Source organism: Cricetulus griseus, chromosome 5, assembly GCF_003668045.3.
Source record: "Cricetulus griseus strain 17A/GY chromosome 5, alternate assembly CriGri-PICRH-1.0, whole genome shotgun sequence".
NCBI classification, from domain to species: Eukaryota; Metazoa; Chordata; class Mammalia; order Rodentia; family Cricetidae; genus Cricetulus; species Cricetulus griseus.
Window position 1 is genome coordinate 134145140 of NC_048598.1, and position 27592 is coordinate 134172731.

General features: G+C 41.9%; 1 protein-coding gene across 2 annotated transcripts; it reads left to right on the plus strand.

Annotated features, from left to right (window-relative positions):
- Pole2 (DNA polymerase epsilon 2, accessory subunit) lies at window positions 1-26102 on the plus strand. 2 transcript variants are annotated; one of them, XM_027418148.2, is made up of 19 exons: window positions 1-90; window positions 1706-1806; window positions 3795-3870; window positions 4440-4517; window positions 4934-5027; window positions 9889-9963; window positions 12555-12638; window positions 13204-13260; window positions 14700-14748; window positions 15349-15421; window positions 16806-16978; window positions 17376-17465; window positions 17989-18043; window positions 18808-18867; window positions 18961-19038; window positions 20269-20377; window positions 22147-22323; window positions 24933-25000; window positions 26000-26102. In XM_027418148.2, the coding sequence occupies exons 1-19, from the start codon at window positions 23-25 to the stop codon at window positions 26016-26018; spliced, it is 1584 nt and encodes a 527-aa protein (XP_027273949.1). In that variant the 5' UTR covers window positions 1-22; the 3' UTR covers window positions 26019-26102. The 2 variants fall into 2 exon arrangements, with proteins under 2 accessions (XP_027273949.1, XP_027273948.1); XM_027418147.1 differs by lacking the exon at window positions 1-90 and adding an exon at window positions 97-388.
- Window positions 26103-27592: the final 1490 nt, after the last annotated feature.

The following is a 27592-nucleotide window of genomic DNA, read 5'->3' on the forward strand; positions in this document are numbered from 1 at the left end:
GCGGTGGCGCCAAATCGCGAACATGGCGCCGGAGCGGCTGCGGAGCCGTGCTGTCTCGGCTTTCAAGCTGCGCGGCTTGCTGCTCAGGGGGTGAGTCGCGGGGCAGCCTGTCCCGTAGCAGGGCCCCGGGCGTGCAGAGACCCTTAGAACATTCTGTTGTAAGAAGAGATGTCGTTCTGTCGCATTTGAGGCTGCAGAGCCTCCCCGGGTGTCGGCGACCCTCGCGCCGGGTGCAAATGTTACTTCCAGGCTGGGTGGAGCTGCGCCGCCGGGGCCCAACTGAGCCCGGAAGATGCGAGGCTAGAAGACCTCAAATCAGCAGAGGTCCGGGCCTCTGTGGAATGCAAATCGTTACAGTATTACTTCTGCAGGTTACAAGGAGACCTGGGTAAATCCGTCTGAGTGACTGGTGGCGATTTATGTTACAGACTGAACCTCCCACCCATCTCCTTTTGAGATTCGCTTTATTGCCTGGATAATTAAAAAACTGGATAGATTTTAAACGTGTGGATTTTATTTATTTATTTATTTTTGGTGTGTGTGTGTGTGTAGATTTCCAAGTTTACAACTTGCCCAAAAGGCAGTTTTCCTGGCTATAGTGTCTTTTTAGTCCCATAGAAGAACACCTCCAAAAGCTCGATTATTACATTGTGTTTGCATTTTATAATACACTATACGTTTTAAGTACCTGCTGAGCTCAGTATACCTTTATGAGTCAGTTTGAATGATCTTCTACTTGCAATTTTTTGTTTGTTTTCGTAACCGTGAGGTTTACGGAACTTTTAACTTTACGTTTTGCCTATTAGTGTCCAAGCGTTAACCCTAGGAGAAAGTGATGGATTTAGTTCGGTTAATCTCTGACATTTGAAAAGAGGAGTAATTGATCACTTAGCTCTTCTTTCACTAAAAATGAACTAATATTAAGCTGATGGACGCTCATTGATTGATTCAGTGAGACATACATTAAAATCTTTTCGTTTTAAAGCACCACGAGAAGAATGAAACACCATGGAGCTTTACTGCGGGAAGATAGTGTTATTGCCGTGTAACAGACTGCACTGTGATTTAGAGACTAAAAGTGCCCTCATGTTGTAGCCTACATTTTCTGTGAGCCAGTAATACAGAAACAACTTGAGTTGGGCTTTCATCTTTGGGTCTCATACACTCCAGTTAAGATAGGGTCATCTCAGATGTCCAGGGTTCCAGCTCATTTGAAATTTTAGCATGGTCTGCTTGCAGGGATTTCTTTGTTTTAATTGTTTGCTTATTCTTGAATTAACTGTTTCAAGCTTTGATACTTTAGGCTTTAGAGGGAGAACTGAGTTTTCAGTTGTTTTTTTTTTTTTATAAAGCTCAAGTTCTATAAGATTTAAATAAAAGTTTGCTGCCACCACCACCACCACCAAAACCGATTTTATTAGCTGGATTTGCTGGCACATGCCTGTAATCCTTGCTTGGCAGAGGTAGGTGGGTCTCTGTGAGTTCAAGGCCAACCTAGTTTACATAGGTTCCAGCATAGCCAGTGCTACACAGAGAAACCCTGTCTCAAAAACAAAACAACAGAAACAGTTTTCTTAGCCAGGGCTAGAAGGATAGTTTTGTTCAGAAACTGTAGGCAAGATGAGAACCACTTGAAGGGAGGAATGAGTGGGCACTTTCTGAATGTTGAGAAATTCTTGTCCTCTTCTTTTCTTTTTCTCACTAGTGAAGCCACGAAGTATCTCACTGAAGCTCTAACGTCTGTCACTGAATTAGAGCTTGAAGAGACCCTAGAAAAGATCATCGATGCAGTTGAAAAGCAGCCCTGTAAGTAACATTTCTGATGATGCTTAAATTGCTATTGCTTTGTGGCCTTGGATTTAGATTTAAATGGAAACAGAGGCTCCATTCATTAAGATATTCCAAAGTTCTGAGATATACACGTCATAGTATCTTTTCCTAAAAAGTTAGTTAAGTTGTGACCTCAGGATATTCTATTCCTCAAGGGCCCTTTTGTAGTTTCTAATTCCCCTGAGGAGGTGGAATTACCATACCCTCTTTTCTATATATAACTAGGATTTGATCTTGTCCTTTAAATAACTATATTATTACTATTATTTTGCATGTGTGGTTGTACACCTATGCCACCACAGTACACATGTGGAGGTCAGAGGACAACTTTGGAGTGGGTTCTCTCCTTCCACCATGTGGTTCTAAGGATCAAACTCCTGTCATCCAAGTTCTGAGGCAAGTGCTTTTATCTACTGGATCATGTGGATGACCCTGATCTAATCCTTAATGGTCACTTATTTCTCTCTGCACACCTGTGACTATTGGTTAAATACTTATCTGGTACCACAGGCACCAGCCTAAAAAGGAGAGATGCTCCAGTGTTTCTACTGCCCACAGGATAGGAATTTTAGCACCCCCCCCCCAGGTTTCTCTGTGTAGCTTTGGAGCCTATCCTGGCACTTGCTCTGGAGACCAGGCTGGCCTCGAACTCACAGATATCTGCCTGCCTCTGCCTCCCGAGTGCTGGGATTAAAGGTGTGAGCCACCAACACCCAGCCCCCTCTCATCTCTTTCTACATCACATCTTCAGTGATGTAGGGGGTGATGTGATCTATGATACAAGAGAGAATTTGTTCTTTTTCACTTCTAAAGGCAAGATTTTTTTTTTCATTAGTTCAAATTAGTAACAAGCTTGTTTCACATGTCAATCCCTTCTCCCTCCCCTCCCCCCACCCCTGACCTACCCCCTACCCCATCCACCCACCACTTCTCAGGCAGGGTAGGGCCCTCGATGGGGGCTCCTCAAAGTCTAAAGGCAAGATTTTAAACACACTCTATGTGTTAGTTAAGGTTTCTAATGCCGTGAAGAGATACCATGTCCGCGCAACTCTTAGGAGGAAAACATTTAATTGAGGTGGCTCACTTACAGTTTCAGGGGTTCAGTTCGTTAGCATCATGGTAGAACATGATGGAATGTAGGCAGACATGGTGCTGGAGGAATAGCTGAGAGTCCTACATCTTGCAGGCAACAGGAAGTTGTCTGACTCACTGGGTGGTATTCTGAGCATAGGAAACCTCAAAGCCTGCCTCCATAGTGACATACTTCCCCCAGCAAAGCCACACCTCCTAATAGTGCCACTCCTTATGAGATTATGGGGGCCAGTTATATTCAAACTACCACACTTTTCCTTTAGGACACTCTTATACAATAAAAAATTTAGAAAATCAGGATTTTGTATTTGTTTTTTGTTTTTTTCGAGACAGGGTTTCTCTGTATTGCTTTGGAGCCTGTCCTGGAACTCACTCGCTCTGTAGCCTGGCCTTGAGCTCACAGAGATCCGCCTGCCTCTGCCTCCCGAGTGCTGGGACTAAAAGCGTATGCCACCACCGCCCGGCAGAAATTGTGATTTTTGTTAATCATTATATATTAGTTTCTAATGGCATATGGTATTTTTCTTGGAAACAGTGTGATCACTTTTTGATCAGACCTGAGTTTGTGTTGCCTTCTAAACTGTTTTAGCTGTGTTCTTGGACTGATGCTCAAAGTTGCTCTACCATTAATAAGAAATGGGTATATTGAAGGATTTTTTTTTTTTTTTTTTTTTTTTTTTTGTGCATGTCAGCCTCTAAAGCATTTTGATTACTGCTGTGTACTGCTTTGTCCAGGGTCTCATGTAGCCCAGGATAGTCGTCTTAACTCCTGCTCTTGCTTCCAGTTTCCAAGTGCCAGACTTCTATGTGGGTGCTGCCACACCTGAGTCTTTATCCCTGTTTTAAATTTTGACTTCGAACTTCTTTTTCAGTGTCATCAAATATGATCGAACGATCTGTAGTGGAAGCGGCAGTCCAGGAGTGCAGTCAGTCGGTTGATGAGACTATGTATGTGGGTAAAATTTTCCTGTGGGAGGGTTACCAAGAGCTTCTTTTCATGGGAAAATAATTAGTGATCAATAGATCTACAGTAGAAGCCGTCATTATTTGTTTCATTTTAAGTGATAGCCTACATTATAAATTTGATTACTAAATGATTTGTCTTTACTGTTTTCTTCTTGTGAGTGTATAGTATTTGTTTATTACCGACATGGTGTGTTCCCAATCTATTTAATAGTCGGTGTGCTGTGAATGAATTAAATTGAACATCAGAAGTGTTGAACACCAGAAGTTTAACTCTCTGCTTGGTGGTTTGTTTGAGGCAGGTCTCACTGCTGGCCTTCCTAGTGTGAGGATTATGGGGAGGGGGCACCATCACACCTGTGACCTTTGTATCTCTTGGAAGTAGAATGTACAAATGAAAAACTTTATCCTCTTATTTGTGACACTATAAGATTGGCACATGGCTTGAAGAAAATGTGCAGAGTATTATATGCAAAAAGTTATTATGTGAATTTATTAGTGTTGATCTGTAATACTTGCATTTTAATATCTATGTTTTATGGGTTGTTTTTCAGAGAGCATATTTTCAATATCATTGGAGCTTTTGATATTCCACATTTTGTATACAACTCAGAAAGAAAAAAATTTCTTCCGTAAGTATACCACGTATAGTTTGTTGATTTAAATTTTTTTAAGATTTGCTTATTTAACACGTGTGAGTGTTTTGCCTGAATGTATGAGTGTGTACCACATGTGTGCCTGGTGTCCATGGAGTTCAGAAGAAGGCAGTGGATCTCTTGGAGCTGTAGTTAGTTTTTAGGTTCCATATGGGTACTGGGAATTGAACTTAGGACCTCTGCAAGAGCAGCAAGTGTTCTTATCTACTGGGCCCATCTTTCTATTTGTTGATTAATTTCAATTGTATATTTTTTCACAAAGTATATGGTTTTATGTTTAATTTTGGATGACTTTTATACTGATATTACATATATTGCATATATATGTGTTTGTATATATATGTGTGTGTGTGTGTACACACACACTTTAAATGACATTTCTTTTCTTCTAGTCTATCAATGACTAATCATGCTGCACCAACCTTATTTGGAACAGCAAGAGATAAAGCTGAACTGTATCGTGAACGATATACAATTTTACACCAGGTAAGTTGGGGTTGGGGAACACCAGTATATTGGGGAGAAAAAGATCTTCGGGAAATCTCAAGGATATTTAAAGGATGCAATGTTGTAGATTAAAGTTAGTCATTCAAGGCTGGGTCTGGTGTTTCATGTCCATAATTCTAGTACTTGAGATTGCAGAGGCGGGAAGATTGCAGCAAGTTTGAGGCCAGCCTGGTGTATGCGGTGATTTCCAGACCAATGGGGCTTTATAGTAGGACTCTGTCCAAAAAAACAAAAGACGAAAAAGGTCATTCTGTTGACTGTTAGTGGGCTTTGTGATTGACACCCTATTGAGAAAACAGAGAGATATGATTATATTTCCCTTTAATAATGAGGTTAAAGAGAGTGGCCAGCACTTAATACCGGATATTTAGATGTCAGGCATTGTTTAGTGTTTAGCATGCATTATTTTCCTCATTTAAAATGTCCACCAACAAAAATAGATTCGTGAATTCTAGCATTATTCCTCTTTTACAAATGAGGAAGCTGCAGGCTACAGAGGTTTCATAACTTTGCCAAAGGTCACGTGTAGATTGGGATAGGATTCAGACCCAGCCTGTCTAATTTGTCTGAAGCCCACTATATTCTCTTTCTTCAAGCAAAGTAGAACTTTATTATGTGCCATAAAAGATATGTAGTGTATTCACTAGAAGAACCAGGGAGGGCTTCATGGACACTGTGGCATTTCATATGGTCCTGTGGACACATATGTTAACACTGTGAACAAGGACACAGCAAGGGAAATGGACTTTATACAGGAAACAGCAAGCAAGCAAGGGTAGTGTGGAAGTGAGTTAGTTGCCTGCAGTCCCAGCTACATGGGAAGCTGAAGCAGGAGGATTACAAGTTCAAAGTGTTAGGAATGATGTGGCTTGGGGTGGGACCACAGGGTACCCGGTCCCTCTCTGGGACCTCAAGGATCTCGGTCCCTAGTCAGGATGATGGGCGGATGGGGAAACAGACCTGTTGACGTGACTCACATTGGAAGTTGTATTGAGGGGGAGGTAAGAAAATATGGTAAAGAGACATGGAGACACAGAGGGGACAGAAGAGAAGAGGGAGACAGGAAAAGTCCTGTCTGCTCCGGGGAAGGGGGAGTAATAAGTGGGCAGAGGTCTTTCTTTTAAAGGGTCCTTTGCACCACCTGTGTGCAGACTATGTAGCAATGGAACCCTGGGCTGACCAGGGTACTGCCCGAGTGCATTCTGCCAGGTGACAGGGGCAGGCCAGCATAATGCCTGAATCCTTACACAGAGTCTGCATAAACTGCAGAAGGACATGGCCCATCAGTGCGTGTTGTATATGTGTGTGGACATGTGTAGGGTGTGTACCCATACACTTAAGTACAGAGCCCAGAGGAGAACATTGAGTGTCGTGTCCTCCTCTGTCACTCCATCTTATTCTCTGCTCAGTGTCTCTCAATGAACCTGGAGCTTGCTGCTTTTCAGCTGGGGTGGTGTCCAGCATGTCCCAGTAGTGTCCCTTTCTCCATTTTCCTCACTTCCCCAGCATTGGGTTAGAGGTGTGCACAGCCCTCCGAGCTTTTCAGGTGGGTACTGGGGATCTGAACTCAGGTCCCCTTGCTTCTGCAGCTGCTTACTCACTGGACCATCTCCCAGCCCTCGCCAAAACCTTTTATTTTGATGCAGTCCCATTTCTTAGATCTGGTTATTATAACCTGAGCTATTGGTGTCCTATTCAGTTCAGAAAGTTGTTGCCTCTGTCTATGTTAGAAGTGTTTTTTTCCTGTTTCCCTAGTTGTTTCAAAGGCTTGGCTCTCAGATTAAGGTCTTTGATCCATGGTGAACTGACTTTTGTACAGGATGAGAGAGATGAATGGGTTTCATTCTCCATGTGGATACCCAGTTTCCAGCACCATTTGTCACAGAGGCTTCTCCAAGGTGTGTTTCTGGCACCTCTTGAAAATTAGGTGTCTGTAGGTGCATGGATTTATTTCTGGGTCCCAGATTCTGTTGCATTGATTGGCATGTCTGTTTTTGTCCCGATGCTATATAGGCTTTGGTACTGTGTGAACTCGGTTATTATGATACCTTCAGTATTGTTCTTGCTCAGGATTGCTTTTGCTATTCAGAACTAGAATTGTAGGTCTTATTTTTTTTTTTTTCTGTTTCTATGCAGAATGCCATTGGAATTTTGATGGGGATTATATTGAATCTATAGATTGTTTTTGGTTATACAGCCATTTTTGCAATATGAATTCTGCCAGCCCATGAACATGAAATATCTTGCCATTTGAAGCCTTTCTTGACCTCCAGTTGGATGCAGTTTGCTCGTTATTCAAACCCATTGAGCATTATGTCTTCTGTGTAACATGAATTGGCCTTGCCTTGCATTCACCCCCTTCCCATACCACAGATTCCTCTTTTCTGAGACAAGGTTTCTCTGTGTAGCTCTGGCTGTGCTGGAACTCACTCTGTAGACCAGGCTGGCCTTGAATTCACAGAGATCTGCCTGCCTCTGCCTCCCGAGTGCTGGGATTAAAGGCATGAGCCACCAATGCCCGCTTTTTACCGAGATGTTAACACCTATCAATCTCCGTCTTGTTTGTATGTCTGGGATATGGTTTTGCTGTGTAAGTAAGATGGTCTTAAGGTGTGTGTAGCTTTGGTTGACCTCAAACTAACCCAAGATCTTCCTGCCTCAGTCATTTGCGTATTGACATTAGAGGCATGTACAACCATTCCCAGGTCTTCCTCATATATTTCAGTGTACAGTGTTGTCACTTAGCCCTGTAGAAGAGATGAACTGAAGTCTGTTCATATTTTCATTGTATTTATTTTCCTGGAAATAAATTTGATTTTGCCCTTATTCTGCTTTCTCAGAGAGGGTCTCATGTTTCTCAGGCTCCCTCCAAACTCACTGTGTAGGGTAACCTTGAATTTTTGATCCTCTTGCTTCTGACTCAAGAGTGCTGGGTTCTGGGGGTGTGGCCAGCTTTTCTATGGTGCTAGGGATGAACCGAGAGCTGTGTGCATGCCAAGCAAGCATTGTACCAGCTGAGCCACATCCCCAACTGTTCCTTAAGCCATCTTTTAAGATTGTGAAAAGCTCAAACTGACAAAAACCAGAGAAGGACTATATTAGTTTGGCCTGTATTACAGGAAGACTAGAGGTCTGTGGTTGCATGCCTGGCTGGGTCCAGGTGCTCATCCAACATCAGGAGGTATCTGTCTTTTTTGTATCTCAGCTTTTTTAAAAAAAATTACTCTTTTATTAGACCTTGTCACCACCTGCACTAGGGACAAAAGATGAGTGCCATGTTGGCCCTGGTGTGTTGCCAGGTTTAGGTCCTAGTGCACCCTTTTTGCAAGAAAAGATTATGTTTTCAAATATTTTCTCCTATAGAATAACAAAAATGGCCACTAGTAGCCATAGCAACTTTCAGAAAGAGCCCTCTTTTCCTGCAGTCCTAGCAAAGTCTTGAATGGGTCTCTTACCAGCCCAGCTTCATGCACTTGTTCATTCTTTCAGGCCATGTCTCTGCTTCCATCTTTTAGGCCTGTGCTGTTTATCTTCAGAAGGGGCAAGGGCAGCAGCCTGCCCAAAGTGTGCATGAACTGATGGGAGCCGAGGGCCAGTTCCCTAAATAGTTGCTGTACCTCATCTAATGGTGCACGTGTGTGCACTCACACTAAGCTCTGTCTAGTTAATTCTGACAAGGTTGGGTGCTTTTGTGGTGTCGTGATTGTAAACCTGACTGGATCAAGACATCTTGAGAATACTATCAGGTGAAGTTTGGGAGGGCAGTTCCAGTATGGGCAGCTCCATAAACCGGACCAAGTACAAGGGAAAACAAGGAAGCAAGCTGAGCAGCTGAGCCTGGTATTTATTTCCCCTGCACCTCTTCATGGGTAGTGTGGACTGTGGTTTAAGTAAAATCCTTCCCCATTTAAGCTTCCTTTTGCCGGACATTGGGTTGCAGCAATGGATGACAGAATTAACTAATACAGAGCTTCCCCGTAGCCTTGGGGGCGTGGCTTCTAACACAAATTTACTGGCAAGGCGAGATGCTACTACATTCCTCCCCTGCATACTCCAGTTTCTTGGGCTGAAGTGTCTTGTCTCACGCTCCTTTTCTTCCCTCCATATTCTCTCACTTGGGTCTTGTTAAATGATCTCCTTGGCCTAGTGTACAGCCAGGCCTTACAGTACTGTGCTGTGTGGTGTGGTGTCTTAGGGTTTCTGTGGCTATGAAGAGACACCATGACCATGGCAACTCTTACAAAGGAAAACATTTAATTGTGGTGGCTCATTTACAGTTCCAGAGCTTAGTCCATTATCGCCATGGAGGGAAGCAAGGCAGCATGCAGGCAGACATGGTACTGGAGAGGTAGTTGAGAGTTCTTACATCTCAACTCACAAGCAACAGGAAGTGGTCTGAGACATTGAGCATGGCTTCAGCTTATATGAGATCTCTAAACCTGCCTCCACAGTGACACACTTTCTCCAACAAGGCCACACCCACTCCAACAGAGCCACACCTCCCAGTAGTGCCATTCTCTTTGGGGGCCATTTGCTTTCAAGCCACCACAGGTGCCTTCTCTCTCTCTTACTAGCTTCCAAGCTAAGGTTCTTAAATACTTTGTGTCTTAGATGGGGATTTGGCTCAGTGGTAGAGTAACCTACCTGGTACAAGGCCTTGGGTTTGCAGTGGGGGAATTGCTAGGTATTTGCATGCTGTTTAATTAATACAGGCATTCAAATATGTTAGAATAAGCAGCCACAGTGACAGCTTAGGGACAGTGTTTGTCTTCAGTGTATTAATGAATCTTTGTTTTAAATGTCTAGTTCAATAATTCATAAGGATCTCTCTTTTTCACAGAGGACACACAGACATGAGTTATTTACTCCCCCGGTGATAGGCTCACACCCCGAGGAAAGCGGAAGCAAATTCCAGGTTTGAGCATTGTCTTAATTATTTAGGGGTTGTATAAATCAATACAAGTGTAATATTGTTGCTGCTTTTTTATACATGTATTTCTGTGTGTGCTCCTTGCTGTGATACATGTGGAAGTCAGGACAACTTGCAGGAGTTGGTTCTTTGTTCTACCATATGTAACCTGGGCACTGAACTCAGGTCTTTAGGCTTGGTGGTGACAAGTGCTTTTCCCCAGTGGGTCATCCTGCCTAGCTAGCTACTTTTAATTCATTGAGACAAGGTTTCACTATGTTCCCCTACTGGCTTGACACTTGCTATGTAGACAGTCTGGCCCCAGACACACGTACATTTGCCTCCCAATGCTGGGGTTGAAGGCATGAACCACCATGCCTGGTTAATTCATTGAATTTTAAATGAAAATAAACTCGTGTACCTGTTATACCGGCTTGTAGGCATGGCTGCATGACTGTTGCTGCTAAGGGCTGTGCCTACTGCTGTGGACTCTGTATCTCTCCATTAGAAGTGACTTCATCTTTGGAGCAGGCTGGTTCCAGGGAAACATCCACATAGTCTCCGGCCCCCAGAGCAGCACTAGTCCTCCCGGGCCCTGCACCGGCTCTCTCTGGCTTTTCATTACCCCCAGTCAAAACTTTGATTGCTGCCCATCCTTCTCCTGATCACCACAGACTTGCTAGACTAAAATGTGCTGTAGCCATTGTAAGGAATACTTAATGTATCAAAGGAACATTGGTTTCAGTACCCCCCTCCCACCCCCTCAGTCTGCTGAAGAAACAATGAAGGATGAGCGTGAGAACACAGATGGCCCCGAAGTTGTGACTAGAATGGAGGAGAATGGCCTATGTGCACCTTCCATTTTTATGGTTTGGAAGATGATTCCCCAACCACTCTGTCATTTTTGTTTCAGCAGTATGCATGGCCTGGCCACTGTCAGTCTGTGGCTCTCTCTTCCTCTAGTGCTCAGGACCCTGCTTAGGGATGGGCCTTGCCCATCTAAATGGATTTTGAAGACGCCCAGCCCTATCAGTGTTCATTAGATTCTCTGCCTTGGTAGAGGAGTCTGCTAGAGACTCAAACAGTAATACTGGATGGTATTAAGCTAATGTTTGAGAGTGTGGTGGTACAGGCCTGTGATCTTTGTACTTGGTTGGAGGCAGGAGAGTGAGGAATTCAAGCCCATCCTCAGCTCTGTGGTGAGTTTGAACTGACCTGGGCTGCATGAGACTCTGTTTCAAAACAAAAACAAAAACAAAAACTAGCCAGGAGTTGGTGGTGCACGCCTTTAATCCCAGCACTCGGGAGGCAGAGGCAGGCGGATCTCTGTGAGTTTGAGGCCAGCCTGCTCTCCAGAGTGAGTGCCAGGATAGGCTTCAAAGCTACAAAGAGAAAACACTTATAGTATTTGACAGTTTCTGCACTTAACTGTATTACAGTGTAATTTGTGTCATCTTGGAAATTGACTCGACTCACATTTCTCGTGCCCCGTGTGTTAGGTTTCTGATGTTGGCTTGCCTGTCTGCAGCCCAGAAGCAATGCTTCCTCTCCTCATTGTCAAATGAGTTGAGACTTACATGGCTAACTAATGTAGCGCTCTTTTCAATCATCCTATTCAGTTCTGTGTCTGCAACAGTTTGTTTCCTACTTCAGAGCAAGCAGAACCCAAATAGACTATTTATAGAAGCCCGGCGGAAATTCCTTTTATAAACTACAAAAATAGTGTGTTTCATACATATTTGGAGGGCGGGGGGTGGGGGGTGGGTGGACCTGAGTGATAGAACACTTGCCTAGCATATTTAGAGCCCTGGGTTTGCTTCTAAAAACAGTATTTTGTCATGTCTTTGTACTGTCTTGCTTCACACAAATGTATGTAAGCATGAAAAAAATAATTGAAAAATGCAAATAAGGCTGTCAAGATGGCTCAGCAGGTAAAGGTCCTTGCTGTCAAGCCTGATGACCTGGGCTAGGTGCCTTGTGGTGAAGGAGAGAATGGATTCCTTCCCTTGAGTTGTTCTCTGACCTCCACATACTTGATGTGGGTGGATGCCCCCTGCCCCAGTACAAAATAATATGGTATATGCTTATGATTCCAGCACTTGGGAGGCTGGGGCAGGAGGAGTGCTTCCTGCCAGTTCAAGACCAGCTTGTTCTATACAAGGAGTATCAAGTCAGCTAGGGCTATATAACAACAAAACATTGTTAGCCAGGTGGTGATGACACATGCCTTTTATCCCAGCACTTGGAAGGCAGAGGCAGGCAGATCTCTGAGTTTGAGGCCAGCCTGGTCTACAGAGTGAGTTCCAGGACAGCCAGGGCTACACAAAGAAACACTGTCTCAAAAAAACCAAAACAACAGGAAAACACAATAAAACAAAAACAATAAATATTTACTATCCACGATAGCATGTCTTGAAGCTTTAGTCATTGGTAAACATCTAAATGAATTACATTTCTCCTTTTCTTTGTGTGTGTGTGTTTTGCTTTAAGATTGCGTGTTTGTAGACTGGGCTGGGCTGGAACTTACTGTGAGGTTCAGGCTGGCCTCAGACACAGCATTCTTTTAATCATTATGGATTGACTCTGTTTTATTTTAGCTTAAAACGATAGAAACTTTATTGGGCAGTACAGCCAAAGTTGGTGATGTGATTGTCCTTGGAATGATAACCCAGTTGAAAGAGGTAAGTTATACTGACTTGCTTCCTTTTAGTTTTGGACTTGAGTTGGTTTTGGCAGTGCATTGTCATAAGAAACACAGGAACACATTCTGCACAGAAAGTTTAGGAGCTGACCTCTTCACCTGTTCGCTCTGTGTCATCTTTAGTGGGAAAACACTGACCAGGTGTTCAATTTGCATGGCCTCAGGGTAGAATCCACCTGACCTCTCCTTGAACTGACTCTGGCTTTCTGAATGAGCAAGTTGCTGACCACATCCTGGTGCCCTGAAGGTGCTGGTCATTCTCTTAGCTGAAGGCATCTGGTGAGGCCTAATGGCAACCAACCAGGGCCTTTGTTGTCACCCTGTGGTCTGCAACAGTCGTTCTTAGTACTTGTGAGTCTTCGGTAAGTGGTTAGTCTGAGGTTGCCAAGAAACGAACATAGAAGTGAGGACTAGGTATTACTCATACCTACAGATCCACTTCTCTCTGTTGTGTCCTGTTGTCACACTAGGTAATGTTTTAATTATTTGTACTAGTATTTGATTTTTATACAAATGTGAGTGTATTTCATTTAATTCTGTTTTAGGGGAAGTTTTTCCTGGAAGATCCTACTGGAACAGTACAGCTGGATCTTAGTAAAGCTATATCCTTAAAGAAAAGAAAATCCTGACTGGATTTGATGGCACACACCTTTAATTCCAGCACTTGGGAGGCAGAGGCAGGCAGATCTCTGTGAATTTGAGGCCAGCCTGTTGTACAGAGTGAGTTCCAGGACCACCAGGACTGTTAGACAGAGAAACCCTGTCCTGAAAAACCAAAACAGAAATTCTGAGCCAGGTGTGGTGGCGCATGCCTTGAATCCCAGTTCTTTAGAGACAGAGGCAGGCCAATCTCTGTGGACAAGGTCAGCCTTGTCCACATAATGAGCTCCAGGCCAGCTAGGGCTACATAGTGAGACCCTGTTTAAAAAAAAAAAAAAAAAAAACAACTAGGGGCTAAAGAGGTGGCTCAACAGTTAAGAGCATCTACTGCTGTAAAATCTGAGTTAAATTCCATGGCAGCTCACAGCCTCTATAACTCCAGTTCCAGGGGATCTTCTGCCCTCTTCTGGTCTCTTCAGGTACAGACATGCATATGATGTATAGACATGCAGGCAGGCAAAACACCCACACACATAAAACAGAATAAATTAATAAATTTTTGAAAATTTAAAAAGCAAAATCTGCTACAGGCCTAAGGATTTATCTCCTTGGGAGAGCACCTACATAACACTATAATCATAATAAATAGATAAGTAAATAAAATTATTAAGTTACATGAACTGGGGAAATTCCTTTTACATCATTCTTAAACTTGTCTCATTGGGTTTCCAGTATAACTTCTATGTAGTGGTAACATGGGATACAGACATACTCTTAGAGACCGAATCTTTCTTATTGGGGAATCTGGAGAAATCCCTGAAGAAATTTGTAACATGCCAAGAATGACCTATACGTTATTATGAAGTTTTCAGTTTATTATTGCTTTTTTTGTTTTTTTGTTTTTTTTTGGTTTTTTTTCGAGACAGGGTTTATCTGTGTAGCTTTGGAGCCTATCCTGGCACTTGCTCTGGAGACCAGGCTGGCCTCGAACTCACAGAGATCCGCCTGCCTCTGCCTCCCAAGTGCTGGGATTAAAGGCATGTGCCACCAATGCCCGGCTATTATTGCTTTTTTTTTAATTTAAAATTATCTTTGGTGTATGTGTAATGTGTATCCATGTATAGTGTATATGGACATCACAGGACAACTTGCAGGGGTTTCTTCTCTCCTACATCGTGGGTGCTGAGTGTTGAACTTGGTCTTGCCAGTGAGTCCATCAGGTAAATGAACCTGCAGTTTATTATTTAAAACTCTTAGGGCCAGGCATGGGTGCTCACTTGTAATCTTAGGCTACATGTTTCAACCTTCCCCTGCAACAAACAAGCCCCCCCACCTTCCCCATAACACAAGCAAAGCTAACTGAGCCATGGGTCTCAGGCTGTATGCTGGTGTTACTACTGTTTCGAGCGCAGTCTTGAACTCTTCCTCAGCTGTTCTGCACCAGTTCCACAGCGGCTTATACACTGAGGCGTGCTTTGTCCTGGCTGAAGGTAAGTGCGTGTACCCTTGTCATGTCCTTGCTGGATAGTAAAACTCTTCCTGCTTGGGGAAGACACCTTATGGCATAATTCCAGAGGACATTCACGATTAGCGTGTGGCCTTATTATTATGGGCAGGTGACTTTTAAGAAGCAGGCTATTAGAAAGCTTTGAAGGCTGTGGAAAATGCCTTGAGATTAGACAGTGGAGAAAGCTGCACAGCCCGTGTATACTGAAGACCACCGATGTGCACGCTGCGGTGCGTGAGTCGCCGATTGTAAAACTGAAAACTCCTTTAGACTTCATAGAGAGTCACACACTGAATCATTTCTCATCTTTATGGCTGCTCTCTCTGTGCTCCAATGTGTGCTGTGACTCTCCCAGCACCCCACCCCATCCTACCCTAAAAGATGAATCTATTGGGATGGGGTATGCTTGCTTAATGTAGTTTTCCTTGTGAAATTTGTACTGTCCCTGACTCTGGAGTTGGATATCTCAGTAAGATTGGTAACTTCTATAGTTCAATTCATTGCTTTATATGACATGGATTTGTCTTTTAAAATAGTGTAACTGAACAGATAAAAGTGATTTGATACCAATTTTCTTTTTTAGGTTGGTTTGAAGATCAAGTGTTTCATGTCAATGCCTTTGGGTTTCCACCCACTGAGCCCTCTAGTACCACAAGGTATTAAAATGTTTGATTTCTACACCACAGGAATTTGTATACTGGCAACAGTGAATGTAACACAGTTTATGCCAGTCATTACAAGGTGTCAGACTTTGTGTTGAAATGGAAAAAGCAATGGAAATCTCTAGGAGATCCGATGCCCTCTTTTGGTCTCCACAGGTATACTCCTGTGGCATACATTTTCTCTCTCTCCCTCTCTCTCTCTTTCTCCTTCCCTTTCTTTCTTTCTCTCTCTCTCTCACACACAAATACTCATAAATAAAAATTTTAAAATGAAATAAAGAAAAAATAGAATATAAAGACATAAAAAGAAAAATGAATTTAATGAGCCTATATTTCATGTTATATATGTATAAATCATCTATATAAATAATTCTCATTCTCTAGTCCAAATCTCTGTCAATGTGCAGAGTGTGACTCAGTGGTGCACAGAGCATTTGGGAAGCCAGGTAGAAGGTAACAGCGCCCTCTTGTTTCATATGAAAGGGTAGTGCAGGGAGCTCTCACCTGGGGCCCACTAGGTGAGCAACTGAGGGAAGACTTAAATTGCTCCCTTGGCATGGAAGTGTACTGTTGCTTTAACCTTTCCTGAGGAGACCTGGAAGGGCAGCAGTGGCAGACCAAAGTAGCAGCTGTACACACATCTAGCAGGTAAAACAATGACTTTACTGAGCTTACAGGATCATGGGTGACCTATTGAAAAGTCTCATCCCAGCATGGATGACGACTTCCCCATGATCTAGATGGAGTCTGTTCTCTCCACTATCCCCAGTTAACTTTACATCTCCCATATGTGCTAGCACCTCCCAAGACTATGTAACTGCAACAGGATTATGTATAGCCGTGAGCAGAGTGTCTGGACTCTCAGTGAGGTTCTAGTTATTGGCCTCATCTCCTCCTGTGAAGACTGCCGGTAGGCCCAGCCTTGTTGAGGGTCTCTTGACAGTCTCTTGTGGGTAATCACAGCTGAGGACAGCTTTTGAAGCATATATACTGGATATCCCTTTATAGCTTGTTTTCGTGTGTGTGTGTGTGTGTGTGTGTGTGTGTGTGTGTGTGTGTGTGTGTTTTGTTTTGTTTTGTTTTGTTTTGTTTTTTGAGACAGTGTTTCTCTGTGGCTTTTTGGAGTCTGTCCTGGAACTAGCTCTTGTAGACCAGGCTGGTCTCGAACTCACAGAGATCCGCCTGCCTCTGCCTCCCGAGTGCTGGGTTTAAAGGCGTGAGCCACCAACTCCCGGCAGTATGTGTGTGTTTTAAATAATTTGCCGGCAACATACTTCACCCCTGCAATACTGTGTTGCACGATTGTTGTATCTGGCACATTTTTATTTTCTCAGTGAACTGACATGGTATAGGAGATAATTGTGTTATAATTATATAGGGCGTACTATGGAAATATTAATTTTTTTGGAGGGCCTTCTAATGCATCCGTGAAGACTTCTGCAAAATTGAGACAGCTGGAAGATGAGAACAAGGACGCCATGTTTGTGTTTGTATCTGATGTGTGGTTGGACCAAGTGCAAGTGTTGGAGAAGCTTCACATAATGTTTTCTGGTACGTATTATTTCTGTATTATTCTCTCTCAAACTGTTCTGAGGGATTGTGTCCTGAAACTAAATGTTTGCCATGCTGTTGTGGTAGAGTGCATCTGTGGGCCTGTTACATGGGCCTAAGGGGGGGGGGGGGAGTTGAGCCATAACTAGAAATCAGTCTGGGTAGGTAACATAGGCAAGCTTGTTTTCAAAAGAAAACAAACGAATAAAAAACTGTCTTTCACTGTTAAAGCCAGCCAGATGTGGTGACACACACCTTTAATCCCATCACTTAGAAGGCAGAGGCAGGTAGATCTCTTGTGAATTCCAGGGCTATATAGTGAGAATCTGCTCAGAAATAATGAAATAAATAAAACAAAATTCTCAGCCTTGAAAAGCTGTGTTCTTTTATTCTCTAGGTTATTCACCAGCACCTCCAACCTGCTTTATTCTGTGTGGTAATTTTTCATCTGCACCATATGGAAAAAATCAAGTCCAGGCTTTAAAAGGTATTAAGGATCTTGTTTAAAAGAGTGTTTCTAGCCGGGCGGTGGTGGCGCACGCCTTTAATCCCAGCACTCGGGAGGCAGAGGCAGGCGGATCTCTGTGAGTGCGAGACTAGCCTGGTCTATAAGAGCTAGTTCCAGGACAGCCTCCAAAGCCACAGAGAAACCCTGTCTCGAAAAAAAACAACAAAAAAAACCCCAAACAAACAAAAAAAAGAGTGTTTCTAAGCTGGATAGTGGTGCTCACCTTTAATCCCAGCACTTAGGAGGCAGAGGCAGGGTCATCTCTATGGGTTTGAGGCCAGCATGGTCTATAGAATGAGTTCCAGGACAGCCAAGGCTACACAGAGAAACCTGTCTTGAAAAACCAAAAAAAAATTAAGTGTTTCTTCTATATTTATATAAACTATGTTGATAAATTATGTATAATATTTTAATTTTATTAAAGATATATAGGTTTATATTTAATCAGTTGTAACATTATGGATATATACAAATTAAATTAAATATCTTTAAATTTTTTTAGACTCCCTAAAGTCTTTGGCAGACATAATATGTGAATATCCAAGTATCCACCAAAGGTAAAGTTCTCTTTGGCCACCTTTTTTTGTTTTTAATCCAAAATAGTTTTCTTTTTTATTTAATGAATCATGAGGTTTATTTATATCAATTATTCTAAAGAAATTGCCTGTAGAAAGAAAAAGTTGAGAATGGTAAAAGATCCCAGTATAAAATTCTCACATCATCTTGTGTGTTACACTACTCTCTGGATTTATAGTGAAACAAAACTTAGTGGCAAGTTTATCTGTAGCTTTTGGTGACATACTTGCCTTGAGATGGACCTTCAGTATGATTGTCCTTGGCCTCATGTGCCTCTGTAAAGGTAAATTAATGTGGGCTAGCAAGATGGCTTGGTGGGTAGAGTGGCTTGCTAAGCCTAGTAAATGAGTTTGGTTCCTGAGACCCATAAAGAAGAAAACCAACTCCCACAAGATGTCCCCTGAATTCCATGTGTATGCCATAGAAGACTCAGACCCATACATACATACATGTGCATGTGCACACAGACACGTAAGTGAGATTCAGCCCATCAGCCACACTAGCCACAGTGCAAATGTAGAACACTTGTTTACCACACTATTAATATATAGTTTTGGATTGGAGAGTTTTAGAAGTAGGTAGGCACAATGGCACCCCAGGACTGGGGAAACTGAGGCAAGAGGATTGCAGATTCAAGGCTAGCCTTGACTATTTAGTCTGTGATTCAGTTGAAGGCAATGACTTAATTTTGACTCCTGGCAGTGTCACACTGATTTCTAATGACTGATATTGGATTTTCTTGCAGTAGCCGTTTTGTATTTGTACCTGGTCCAGAGGACCCTGGGTTTGGTTCCATCTTACCAAGGTAATCTTGGTTCACATTTTTCTTTCTTTTTTTGGCAGTCAAGAGAATTGTGTAACATTTATAAGCATGCCCTATATCACGTTGTTTTTATAGGCCACCGCTTGCTGAGAGCATCACGCAGGAATTCAGACAGAGGGTACCGTTTTCAGTTTTCACGACTAATCCTTGCAGGTAAAACTAGCATTCCATGTTAAACTTCTTTCATTTCATTTAAAAATTATTTTTTTCTAATTTACTTCTGAAATTTGAGTAAATCTAAAGAGAAAATTTGATTTCAGATTCCTCAAGGTTTGAAAAGATACTTTAACTATATTCAGATACTTAACTAATAGTGAATTTATGGTCTCTGTGTTGGCAAAGTATTCCTAGCTTTCTCATGAATCCCATCCTTGTGGATCCAGATATCCACTGTCATCTCTTTCTGGGTGTCTGGTAGATAAATGACAACTATGATCTTGCCCCAAGCTTTCACCTCTCACCTGCTCTGGGGCCTTCCCTGTCTCATTTTGGGGTACTCTTGATTTTCCAATTGCTCAGCCCATAACCGTAGAGGTTTCTCTTACACAGTTTTTGAAGTAGCCCTGTCAACTTCAAGGGTCACCTCTGGCCTCTATGACCCGGCATCTTCTCTAGTCTGGATCAATAGCCTCTGAACTGGTGCCTGGCTTCTACTCCTTCCCCTGTGTAGTCTGTTCTTACAAGAGGCCCTGTCATGTTGCCCTCCTGTCTTGAAAGATAGAAACAGCCCATATCTTTGCAGGGGTAGTCATGTCCTCTCTGCGTGACGTACCCTGTTTCCACTTTGATTTCCTCTCCAGTTACTTCCTTCACACCGGTCTCTGCACCACAAGCATGCAAGGCACACTGCCTGCAGTGTCTGTCTTCCAGATGTCTCAGGTCACTCTGCCTGATGAGTCTTCCCAGCTTTAATCCTGTCCCTCTCCTCCAAGTGTCATCCCTCTTCTCCTTTCTCTCCTCTCCAGCATACATCACTGTCATGTCTATTTAGTTTCTCTGCCTTCTTCCCCCATGAGAATGTAAACTGTATAAGATTGGTATCTTTTTCTTCAGTTCTGTTCGCTTATCTTTTGTGATACTGTGTTGGGCATATATTAAGAGCTTAAAGGCTGGGAGTGTATCTCAGTGGTAGAGTACTTTCATGGGAAATGGAAAGGGCTTGGTTCAAACCATAGCTCTGTGCGTGCGAGAGTGCGTGCACATACATACACACACAGGGGGCGGGGGCACTCTAAATAATTAAATTGGAGACTTGATGAGATAGACTGGTTGAATTTCTGCTGTGGTGACCATTGAGAAGTATGGGGGGGTACTCATATTAAAAGACTTCTAAAATTATTTTTTTCTGAGGAAGTCAAATATCAAACTACTGCTTTATTTCAGAATTCAGTACTGTACACAAGAAATTATTATCTTTCGTGAAGACTTAGTGAATAAAATGTGTAGAAACTGTGTGCGTTTTCCTAGTAGCAATTTGGATATTCCTACTCATGTAAGTAGTCTTCGTTGATAAACTCTTTTGTTATTTATTTATTTATTAATTTGTGTATATGGGTGTTTTACCTACATGTATGTATGTGTGCTGTGTTTGTGCCTGATACCTATGGAGAGGGCATTGGATCCCTTGGGTGTGGAGTTACAGAGGATTGTGAGCCTCTATGTGGGTGCTGGAAATCAAACCCTGGTCCTGTGCAAGAGCCACAGTGCTCTTAGCCATTGAGTCAGTACTCCAGTCCTTGGCTGTTTTAAAAGATTTATTTTTAAATTTTGTCATTTATGTGTGTGTATCTTTGAGAGTATAATATGCACATATATGTGCCAGTGCCCGTGAGAGCCAGAAGAGGGCATTGGGTCCCTTGGAACTGCATTACAGGTATTAGCAAGCAGTCTGACATGGGTGCTGGGATGTGAACTTGGGTCTTCATGATTGCTTAACCACTGAGCCATCTCTTCAGCACTAAGAAGGCAGAGGCAGGAGGATCTGTGAGTTCAAGGCCAGCCTGGTCTACAGAGTGAGTTCCAGGACAGCCAGGACAATCAGGTCCATTACACAGAGAAACCCTGTCTCAACTACCCCCGTCCCCCCCAAAAGAAACCCTTAGGTTTACTTCATAGTATGTGTATTATTTTTATTAGATGTTCTTATTTCTTATGTTTATTACATATTTCATATGGTGTGTCCACTACCAGGAGTACATGCAGTGGTAATCTTATAAATTCAAAGTTCCCAAATATACAGCTGTCATTGAGAGATATGGAAGTAAATCACTTTTATTCTTTGTTATAAAAAGGTCTGCTTATTTGTTTATTTATTTTTGCTTTTTAAAGATAGAGTCTTACTGTGTATCGCAGGGTGACTAGCTGCTGACCCATGCCTTCCACTATGAGGATGTCATTTTGCTTTGTACTTTTGTGTGTATATGGTGTAGGGGAGAAGAGTATGCACATGCCATGCGTGGCATTCGTGTGGAGCCCAGAGAGCAGCGTTGTGACATCAGTTCTCTTTCCGCCTTTCCATGGGCAGGGGACTCAACTCAGGTCACTAGGCTTGCATTGTGGGTGGCAAGCCTTGTATCCACTAAGCAATTCTACCTGCAAAATTGTTATAGTTGTGATTTTTCTTTTTAATAAATGTTTTCTTGGCTTATACATTAGCAGGACTTTTTTTTTAAGATTTATTTATTTATTTATTTATTATAGATACAGTGGTCTGCCTGCATGTATGTCTGCCTGACCAAAGAGGGCATCAGATCTCATTATAGATGGTTGTGAGCCACCATGTGTTTGCTGTTAACCACTGAGCCATCTCTCCAGCCCCTGATTTTTCTTTTTCTTTTTTTTTTTTTTTTAAGAGATGGGTCTTATATTTTTTTTGAGACAAGGTCTCCAGTTGTAGAACAGGCTGGCCTCAAATTCATGGCAATACTCAGCCTCCTAATGAGTGGGAGTACAGATCACCACACCCCTTTTTTGTCCTTTATGAGCTGAATTAGGAAATAACTTTATTATGTGTATGGTTAATTCAAAATGACTAAAGGGAGGGTTGGTTTTATGATAAATGGTGTTCAGTGAAAACTTAAATTGTTTTCCCCTAGGTTATGTGATAATTTCATTCTAAGAGCAGTGTTCATTGGTGTTCTGTGATTCAGGGATCCCTTATTTTGTAAATATCCTAGGTCTTCGCAGAAATCAATACTTGATTTAAAACTACTATTCTTGTTTTCACTGATGAACTGTTTTGCTTTGTTTGTGTTGCTGCAGTTTGTGAAGACTGTCTTATCTCAGGGACATCTGACTCCTCTGCCTCTCTATGTGTGCCCCGTCCACTGGACGTATGATTACACTTTGAGAGTGTACCCTGTGCCTGATCTGCTGGTCATTGCAGACAAGTATGATCCTTTCACCGTGACAAACACTGAGTGCCTCTGCATAAACCCTGTAAGGATGCCGTGGATGCTCTAGAGTACAGCACATTTCTCTGTCTTTTCTCTAATTTTAAAAATTACTTCTCTCTCTCTCTCTCTGTGTGTGTGTGTGTGTGTGTGTGTGTGTGTGTGTGTGTGTGCGCACACGCGCGTGCGCGTGCGTGTCAGGGTGTATGCCATGGTGAGAGTCAGTTCTCTCCTTCCACCATGTGGATCCCAAAAATGGAACAAGGTTGTCAGACTCAGCAGCAAGTACCTTACCCACTGAGCCTCTTTGTACCCTATAGCACAATTCTATGAATTTATATAGAGAGTAAAATCATCATGACAAAATATATAGTCAAACACTGATATAATTTGGTATACATAGAAGATTCTTAAATGCTCAGTATGTGATGTAACTATAAAGTATTGTAGTTTTTTTCGTTGTTTTGTTTTTTTCATACAGGGTTTCCCTGTGTAATAGCCCTGGGTGTCTTGGAACTCACTCTGTAGACTAGGCTGGTCTTGAACTCACAGAGATCTACCTGCCTGTGCCTCCCCAGTACTAGGATTAAAGGCATGTACCACCACTGCCTGGCAACTGATTCTTATGAATTTTAAATCTTAATATTTTTTGTTTCATCTGGGTCACATCTAGAAGCATTATGACCTGGATTGGTTACTTTTGTCAAATGTACATTTGTGTGGCTTTCTCTACACAGGGCTTATCATCAACCTTGGCACTTTTGCATCTTGGACCAAGTAATTCTTGGTTGTAGGAGGCTTTCATGTACACTGTGGGAAGCTCAGCAGTATACTTGTATCTCCCGATGCTGGTTACATCTTTCACTTGTGACAATCATAAGTACCCCTAGATGTTTGCTGAATGTCTATTGAGGGACAATAATCCCTGGTTGCAAATCACTCTCTAGGGATCAGCATTCTCCAAGGTTAACTCACTGGCATCATTACATAAAATTTGTGGTCTGATTTTCACAGTCTTCTGATTTTCAAAGGTTAACTCACTGGCATCATTACATAAAATTTGTGGTCTGATTTTCACAGTCTTCTGATTTTCAGTCTTTTTCTTGTTTTAGATTTATGTGTATAAATGTTTTGCTTCTATGTATGCGTGTGTACTGTGTGTGTGCCTGGTGACTGAGAATGTCCAAAGAGGGCATTGGATTCCCTAGAACTGGAGTTATGATGATTGTGAGCTGCCTTGTGGTTGCTGGGAATTGAACCCAGTTTCTCTGCATGAGAGTCAGTGCTCCTAACAGCTGTGCCATCTCTCCAGCTCCTCTGTGTATTACATTTAAATATCCAATGAGGCTATTTCCTCATTGGATATTCTCTTTAGTTGCTACATCTTTGGACATTTTCTTAGTTGATGCTATTTTAAAAAACACCTTACCAATGGGTTTTCCCACTCTGATCTTGAACTGTATGAGCAACCTCCTCTAGCACCATTCTCTCTTTCTCTTTTTTTAAAAAATATTATTTATACCTTTTAGTTAGGATCAAAACTTGGTTTTGATATTGCTTCATTACTTTTTTCTTTCTTAAAAAAAGATAATTATGGGGCTGGAGAGATGGCTCAGAGGTTAAGAGCACTGACTGCTCTTCCAGAGGTCCTGAGTTCAGTTCCCAGCAACCACATGGTGGCTCACAACCATCCGTTATGAGACCTGGTGCCCTCTTCTGCTGTGCAGATATACATGGAAGCAGAATGTTGTATACATAATAAATAAAATCTTTTTTAAAAAGTTGTTTTTTTAAAAAAGATAATTATATGTATGTGTCTGTGTGGCTATGTGCATTTGTGTGCAGGTGCTCATAGACACCAGGGGTGTCGGATGCTCCTGAGTGGGGAAATGGTTGTGAGCCATCTGAAGTGGGTGCTGGGAATTGAACTTGGATCCTCTCAAAGGGCAGTATATGTGCTTAACTGCTGAGCCGTCTTTCCAGCCCCATTTTTTTCTTTATTTTGGTACTTATAGTACTAAGTGCTTGCTGTAGGCCAGGCATCGAATCAGGGTTTCAGACAGACTGAAAAGCTTGGGCCTTTGTGGTAACAGAACTTCAGCCGGGCGTTGGTGGCGCACGCCTTTAATCCCAACACTTGGGAGGCAGAGGCAGGTGGATCTGTGTGAGTTTGAGACCAGCCTGGTCTAGAGCTAGTTCCAGGACAGCCTCCAAAGCCACAGAGAAACCCTGTCTCAAAAAACAAAACCAAACAAACAAAATCCTAGACAGTTGTTTGTAGTTCCTGCTTAGTGGTGCTGGGGGCACACTGGAATCCTGTCAACTGTCACTGAGGGGAAAGGTAGGGAAGATTCCTTGAACACAATGTCTGTCTTCTATGAATGTTTAATATTTTACAATATTACTTGTTTCCATGCTGAATGGAGCCATGCCAAAGCATTTCCAGTGACATTTGATAGAATAAAACTGGTCAACTTAAAAGGCTATTAGATTGTGACATTTTATAGTAACCTCTAAAAAAACTGTGCTAACATCTATTCTATTTTTATAGTTCCATCTGGTCATCTCAAATCCTGACTAAGAAATGTGATTCTAAAAATAGGGATTCTTTTTTACAAGTCAAATAGTCACTTATGGACATTTTTGTCTCCAAAGGGCTCTTTTCCAAGAAGTGGATTTGCATTCAAAGTTTTTTACCCTTCCAGTAAGACAGTGGAAGATAGGTGAGCATTGCTTTCTCTTGCTTTTCTATTGCTGAAAGTCATATTTGATAGGTATGCTTTGATTTTCCTTGCATGTCTGCAGTGGCCTACTGTAATGCTTCAGACTGAACAGTAGTCATGCTAAGTTCTTGCTTGGTTTATTTCTGTTGATAAGGAATTTTTCAGTGGCTTCTTGGGCTAGTTCCCACACAGGTTCACACCTACGGATGCTTCCTATTCTTCCCATAGGTCAGCCCTGTCCTCCACATGGCTGTTTCTCAAAGCCTACACAAACCAAACTGGCAGCAAAGTAGACAGAAGCTAGATATGTGTAGTGACATTGTTGAAAGGTCTTAGGAAAGAACAACTTTCCTAAGGGCACAAAAAGGGCATCAGATCCCCTGGATCTGGAGTTACAGATAGTGAGTGCTGGGAACTGAACTCTGGTCTACTGCAAGAACATCAAGTGTTCTAAGCCATCCCTCCAACTCCCAAACCACTTTTTTTGTTTTTTAAAAAGACAGAGTCTCACCAGACAGTGGTGGTGCACGCCTTTAATCTCAGCATTGAGTACATATTTTTAAAGCATATATTCCTCCCACCCCCCAATTCATACTGTTATACGTACTAGAAGTGTTTAACCAATTAGCTATGTCTCTACCCCATGTTTTTTTTGAGGGTAGCACAGGCTGGCCGAATTTGTAGTCCTAGCTCAGCTTCTGGAATGTTGGAATTGTAAGTGTGTAACATCACACTCAGCTTTCATTCCTTGTGTCTTACCTGGCTTGGGACTTCCTGTGTAGCCCAGGCTGGCCTTGGAACTTGCAGCATGTCTTCCTTTTTTTTTTTAATTAGCCTACCTATATAAAGATGTATCCCTTTAGGAGAACAAGTTGGAGACATAATATGTGTTTCCTCTTGAATTTGTAACAATGTGCATGTATTGATGGACCTGTTTTAGACATAACTATAAGTATTAAGAAATGAATAATAATGCTTAACTTTATTTTTCTATTTCAGCAAACTTCAGGGCTTTTGAGACTCAGGAGAATAAATGAAATTTCTTATTTTTAATCTTGTGTAATATGTATATTAAATTGTAATAAAGTTATGGTAAACCTTAGAATGTTCTGCACAAGTTGTATTTTATGAAAATTTGACGTTATGTTATACTTCAGAATGTTTTATAGAAAAAATTTTTCCTCTGCAGTCTAAAAAACAAGCAGATATGTTTAAAATGTAATGCAATTACAAATTTTCACTTGTCTATTTCTCTGCTAGGCACAATTCAGTTCATTTTAAAAAATAACTTTAAAATTTGTGAATTTTTTTTACTCTAACTTGGGTTATTGACAACATAATAACTCTGATAGTATATTAACAGATTTTTCACAAAATTTCTTCTTACAAAGTTTAGAAAAAAATCTGTTTTGGGGTATTGTATATTTACTACATAATTTTCCATAACTGCCTTTTAGCAGTGGAAAATTTTAACAGTCATTCCCATAGTTTTTCTTTTTTCTTTCTTTTTTTTAGATCTTTATTTATTTGTTCTGCCTTCATGTATGCCTACAGGCCAGAAGAGGGTATTAGATGTCATCATAGAAGGTTGTGAGCCACCATGTGGTTGCGGAAAATTGAACTCAGGTCCTCTGGAAGAGTAGCCAGTTTTCTTAACTTCTGAGACATCTCTCCAGCCCGCACTTGCTGCTCTTACAGGGGATCAGTGTTCAGTTCCCAGCACCCATGTTAGAGGCTCACAATTATAATCCTAGCTTCAGGGCTCTGACATTCTTATGGCTTCTGTGGGCACCATGTACATGTATGTAGACATACACATGGATACACATACACATACCCATAAATAAAAAAGAAAATAAATCTTTATTTTTTCAAAAAGAGTTGTGAACTATTTGGGTACACCCCCCAGTTTCTTCTCTGTGTATTTTTCTCCTGCAGAAGTACTTTGGGATCGGTTTTTACATGTTAAACTTGCTCTTTTCCTCCCTCGGTATAGGCATGCATTACATGCACAGCCAGCCATTCATGCACTACATGCATAGCCAATGCATTCCAGGTACCAGGGAATCCAGTTCCTCCTCAGAAAAGCACAGTTCTAGGTTTCATGAAGCTTACCTTCAAATAAGGAAAGCTATACTCTAAAACAGTTCCATATAGGACCTATAGTGAAAAAACTTTAAAGAGGATAATTCTTGATGGGATGTTTGGAGGTGGGAGTTAAGCTGACATTTAAATTCTCAAGATTCGAGGGTGTTCTTCCATTAGGCTAAACCAGAGGGAGACAGATAGTGACTACAGAGTAGTTAAGAGGTTAAGAACAGAGGAAAGAGGGCTGGAGAGATGGCTCTGGCTAAGAGCACTGACTGTTCTTCCAGAGGTCCTGAGTTCAATTCCCAGCAACCACATGGTGGCTCACAACCACCTTGAATAACATCTGGTGCCCTCTGCTGGCAATCAGGCAGAAGACTGTATACTAAATAAAATCTAAAAAAAAAAAAAAAAAAAAAAAACAGAGTAAAGAGATTTGGGTGTTAAATCACCTGAGAGAACTGTAATGATATTAATAGGTTTGGTTTAAAGATACAAGGCAAG